General features: G+C 31.0%; 1 protein-coding gene across 2 annotated transcripts in view; it reads left to right on the top strand.

Moving 5' to 3' along the window:
* The first annotated feature begins 5,212 nt into the window (after positions 1–5,212).
* Positions 5,213–6,000, top strand: part of LOC126756467 (aquaporin) — an 86,911-nt gene continuing 86,123 nt past the window's right edge. The window contains exon 1 of one of the 2 annotated variants that reach the window (XM_050469537.1): positions 5,213–5,537. In XM_050469537.1, the coding sequence (XP_050325494.1) occupies positions 5,516–5,537 (22 nt within the window). In that variant the 5' untranslated portion in view covers positions 5,213–5,515. The remainder of the gene's footprint in view (positions 5,538–6,000) is intronic. The other variant, XM_050469538.1, reaches the window with a different exon arrangement.

Raw genomic sequence — 6,000 nt, 5'->3', positions numbered from 1 at the left:
TTATGCAAGCGGCTATTATTGAATAAGGTTTTCATATCATTGTATAAAAAATGTAAGGTCTTCACCAAGTTTGATGATAGTCCTAAATGTTTTTGATATACTACATATGTACATATATGCCTATTAGGACTCACACACACTCTTTAAAATGTGTGAAACTAGTTATGTCTCTTCTTCTCAACCGTTTTGCTACAGTATATATGTAGCTGGCATATATTTCGATAAGTTGTAAGTGTAATAAAGAAGTATTATTCTCTGTGCAACATGTGGCAAGGTTATAAAAAAGATTGCGAGTGTAAAAGTATATCGAACTCAAAACCATTTATATGTTAATGCAATTACAATATCCACCAAAAATTGCTATTTAAATTATTCAATGAAAAATTAAGAGTTTTCATTTTAACTAAAACTTTAGTCGAATAATTGTCCCACCATAAACCAAATACACTGCGTATACGCAACATTTGTGCGAAAATTAAATGCTGTTATTTCCGTGACAATTTCCATATAATTGTTTGAATACAGAGTGTGTTTATGTGTTTATATACGTTCATGCGTCGCCAAAACAACATAGGCCTACGACTACGACTATATCGACTCAGTTGTGACATACTTCCATATCAAAACAAACTATTAAATACCACAGCGTAGTAAATATGCCGCGTTTTCATGTTTCTTGCAGCGATAAAAGCGAAACAACGAAAAAATATTCACATATGCATACGTATATTTGTTTTATCAATAAATTTACAAATGTTGATAGCAGCGAAGAGTTGACGATGATGATGTAGCAAAACAAAAATTACGACAATTATTTGTAGAGAAGAAGCGTTTCGGTCTTTGACGATGGCAAGGCTAAGAAAAAATGCTATGAACTACAATTTGTTTGGAGTGTATATATATATGTATCTCGCAAAGCTTTTAAGTATGTCTCCATATACAGGGACTTTTCTGTTATTTTGCTCTACTATTTCGTTATTTGCTCTATTTACTCGTATAGTATACCATCTTTTGAAGCTTTCCTTAAAAAAAATTAGTAATATTATATAACATTTTTTGTGGTTTTGAGCTATCCAAAATCAATATTGCATCATCGATAATTGCCAATATTATTTATATCGAATTTAATTTATCACAAAATGGTTTATGAAAAGCACTTTAAAGGACAAAGGAAAAAAAGCAAACTACAAAAATTGCAACTTGTTGATTTTTTGCTTTTGCATTTGTTTTCAATTGCCTAAAATGCCCATCATCCAAAACTAGTCAAGCCACTAAAATCAAAAAATAAAACTATAATGACAACAGCACGTGACTAACTTGCCTCACAGCCGCTCACAGGCTTATACAATCTCCACACTTTTGAAGTATATCTATAGTATACGTATATATATATACATATATAGCTATATTAGTAAGCTAAAAAGTCACCAGCTGCCGCACTCAGCTGACTCCAATGACAAGCGTAGATAAAAGAAAGCAAAACGGCGCAAAGATGCATCGCAAGTTATTGGCAAAGCAAAACGGTAATCGAAACAGCAAATTATGCACCAACACACACACACAACACATTTTTATTTCATTTCACTTTGTGGGGAATGGAGAAAAAGTATTTTCCGTCACAAAAGTAACAGCAACATTGAGGTTGTTGTAAATATTATGGTCATGTTGAAAGTAAAATGCCAACAACTGCAGTTTGTCATTGTATACAAGTCGTAACAGCAACCGAAACTATGAAGTCGGTAGCAATAACGGTAATAAATACTGTAACTAAAGAGATGGCGCCATTATTGGCTTCCACTGTTATTAGCTAACAGGCACTGTTTAACGTCAATGTTAAGAGCAACGCGGCAGCGTCAAGTTGGATGTTGTAGTAGAAGGAGGCTTTGCTTGTCAAAAGAGAATATTTTATATACCAGAAATACCGTAGAAGATTGGAAAATTCATGCCTAGGAACGAATGTCGCTAGAAAGAGAAAATAATAATAATTTTAAAATGCAACTTTTATCTGCGTGTAGATTTTAACCCACAAAGTTATTATCCAATCTCAGATTCTACGATATATCAGTTAAAGCCTAAATCTATATAGCAGAGTATGTTAAATATGTTTTCATTTTACGATCCAACAGATAGATATAAGTCATTATAAGCTTTTCTAACATAACCTAACCTCTGATACTGTCTAAGCTTAAATATAATACAACTTTCAAAATTTTCGCAAAAATCACTTTAAGCATAAACAAACACTTCTATATGTTTTCGTTTGAAACGTAATTTCGATTTCACTAAGTTTTTGTCAGAATATTCCTTTAAATAGACTTTTTTGTTTTATACTGGGTCATCAGGTTTTTCGATATGTATTTCTTAATATCGGCCAATCGCTTTTAAGTTTTCATAATCTCATCTCCTGATTGTCCAACCATGTGCCTTAAGGGGGAGCCTGCTTTAGAGGCGTAAAAACTTAATTTTTTTGAATAATTGATTTTTTGAATACGAAATCTTTTATATTCTGCCTTTGTGTAAAAATAGTGTAAAATTCTAAAAAAAAAAAATTAAAATTGAAAAAAGTGGTTTTTGCCCAAAAATTTTTTTGTTGTTTAAAATATGTTGAAACTTGACTTTTCTTTTTTTTAGTTTAAATAGAAGATAATTTACTGTCAAAGGTAATAATTTTTATCTATCTTGCCCGCCAATTAAGAAAAATCGTAAAAATGAAAAACCGAGAAATCGCGCGTCAAAGTTTTCTCTTTCTGCCCAAGCGCTCATATACCTCGGCCACTATTTCTCCTCTAGCTTCAATAATATTTCGAATTTGCATCTACAACTTTGGGAATGTATTTTTAGATAATTTTTAAAGAGTTTTAACCAAAAACAAAAAAACGATTTTTAGAAGCTTCTAAAGCATAATAAAGCATCCATAAGCTAAGGGTATGGTAAGGTGTAACAAAAGACGTTAACTTCGGCAGAACCAAGGCACAGGAGCATTTTTTCTTTGTAAAAAAGGGTATATAGAATTTTTTTTTTTTTTTTAATTTAGATCGGTCAGTTTTTATGGCATCTATAAGCTATAGTTGCTCGATCTGAACAATTTATATGTAGATTGTAGCGCTGTATTTGACAAAAGTCCATGCCAGATTTTGTGAAGATAACTTGACAAATGGGGAGTTTTCCACACAAGGACTTGAGTTTGCTTGGCAGCTTGAATAGCTTCTTCCGACATCTCAAAAACCGAGCGCCTAGGTCGCATACTTATACAGCTCATCGCGTTGATAATTTATAAGTAACTATAATGTTCACTGTAGTAGGTATAAAATCTTTAAAATATTAATTCATTTTTTGCCTGATATAATAATTTATTCAAAAAACTAATTAAACACTAATTAAGTTTGAACCTCAAGCTAATGAGATATTTTTTCCCAAAGTGCGCAGCGGCGTGACATTTAGGATACACTATTACCGTCTTGGAACCAAATAAAAAAATTCACATGAAAATACCCATAAAAGTATGTAGGGAAATTTTAATGCATTTATTCCTTCACAAATTATAGGAATTTGAACAGAAAAATTAAACTTTTAGTCAATAATTTTGCAATGAACTGGTCATAAAAAAGTATTGAATCATTCCTATGTACTTCTATGCAAAATAGAATCCTAAAGTTTATCTGAAAACATGAAGCCGATCGGATAAGAATTGTCAAAGTTATTTCGCTCGCTATTTGGAAAAAAGAAGTTTTGAGCTAAGCCGGTGGTGGGCTTACCATATATGCATAAAGTAGTTTAAAAAAATTTTCTTCGTTACAAATCAACTCGAAACATTTTTTGTATAACTATAGAGCATTGTATAGTTTAATGAAAAAAAAAAATTCTTGAAAATTCTTAAGTGGATTATATGTGTGTGGATATATGTATTAATTAGTAATAGCATTAGCGATATCTCCTTTTAGGTGTTTGCATAATTTTTTTCGTTGAAAAACCTCAATCTAATCTTGAAAAAACAGTCTCATCACGATGCAAAGTCATTACATTTAAAAACTACCAACATAAATCCCGTTATTTTTATCTCTATGAAGGAAAATAATGCTTTTATCACTAGTTCAATACTATTTTACTTTTTGAAATTTTGAAATATACCCAAAAATCCCATAATTTTAAAATAAATTGCGCGAAAATAGTCAAAATATAAGTAAATTTAATACTGAAGATGGACACACTAATTCATATCAATTCGAAATGAGAAAATTGTAAAGTATCTTAAAAAAAAAGTGCTTTGTTGAATTTGGTATTCAAATAACAAATTGTCACCATTCTTATCGAATTAAATTTTAAAAATTGATAATAAATCTCACGAAGGATGGGAATTTTAAGTATTATTTTTGTTTTAAAACTCATTTAGAAATTAGAGATGTCATCGAGTTGTCTTAAACCCGAATAAAATTTAGTTTGATACATAAAATTTTACGGTATATGTACACTCTACCAAAAAAGTTGAGAAAAAATTAAGCAGGAATTGAAACGGACTTCGTTTATACAGAAAAATATTGTCTTAAAAAATCTTCAAGGATGCAGGGATTCGACCTTAAGTCTTTATATGCTGATTCTGAACTTCCATAAATATATTTACAAATAACTACTTTCTCTCTAAAAACTATGTAATGATAATGGTGTTTAAATAAACAGCTTTTATAATCTCTTACATTTCCGAATTCAACCATAACCTACAATTCAATTGAATTATAACTTGAATCGTTACTTTAACCATTTCACACGCTTTATTAAGTAGTTACTCCAAAATAGCACACTGTAAGTTGGTCTCTTCACTTAACACCAACGACAGCATAATAGACGCAGCCAACGCCGACGGCGCCACGAAGCTGCGCATAGCGTCGGCAGTTATGTATGTTAGGCCACTAACTAACTAACCATTTCTGCTGCTTCTGCTATCGCTGCCGGCACTGCTAATGCCGCTGTAAACATCACTGCTAACTGGCCAAGTTGGCCGTTTGCCAAGCAGCTGACTGACGACCAAACTGGCACGGTTTAACCGGCTTGATTGACTGCGACTGACTCTGACACTAACGCTAACACACGATGCTAACATGCTAACGCTTGGTGCCGGTCGCTCTACTGTTAGCTTTTGGCTGTGGGCTGTTGGTGCTACTGCCGCTGCTGTTGCTGCTGGTGCTGGTGTGCGCGCCGTTTTTGCGCTTCCAACCACTATATCAGCGAAAATCAACTGCAGACTGTGTTTATTTACGCTCGAACACCGAACGTGGTAGCAACGCGAATACAAAGCAACAACAAACGCTGCAAAATAGCAAGTTTTAAATATTTAATTTGCAAGAAATTTAATGCGAAAAAGTGAACATAAAAACTAAAGACTCTCGAAAAATAAAAATTTTAAGTGTAGAAATTACGTGTAACCTAACTGAAAGTGCCTTTAACAGTGTGATCGAATCGCTACTTGGCATAGATAAGCCAAATTGAGTTTGAAAGTAAACGGACAACAACGACTACATATATGGTTATCAGCAGCATAGAAGGTTGTTAAAAATTAAAAAAAAAATAATAAATTAAAAACATTTTTTTAATAAAAGTCTTAATTTATGTTTTTTTTTTATAAAAAATGCAGTTTTTATACCAAAAATTACTGTTTTCAAATAAAAAAATTCTTTTAAAAAGATTAATTTATGAAACAAAATTTCATTAAAAAAACTGTTTTTATAAATTTTAAAATTAATTTATAAAAAAAAATGTTTTTATTAAAAGAAAATTATTTTCATAAAAACTGTTTTTTTTTTTTAATTTCGATTTTCATCATAAACATTACAATACAATATAAAAATTAATTTTATTGAAAACAAATTAAAACATTTTGAAAAAAAAAACAATTTTCATGAAAGATTATACGGTTTATTCTGTTTTCGACCAAAACACATTATTTATTAAAAAATCAAGTTTTACAAAAAAAAAAATTAGTTAGGTATTTATTTAGGTTTTTGTGAA

This window comes from Bactrocera neohumeralis, chromosome 4 (genome assembly GCF_024586455.1).
Source record: "Bactrocera neohumeralis isolate Rockhampton chromosome 4, APGP_CSIRO_Bneo_wtdbg2-racon-allhic-juicebox.fasta_v2, whole genome shotgun sequence".
Classification (NCBI taxonomy): domain Eukaryota; kingdom Metazoa; phylum Arthropoda; class Insecta; order Diptera; family Tephritidae; genus Bactrocera; species Bactrocera neohumeralis.
Note: the sequence above shows the minus strand (reverse complement) of the source record. Positions and strands in the feature narration are given on the sequence as shown.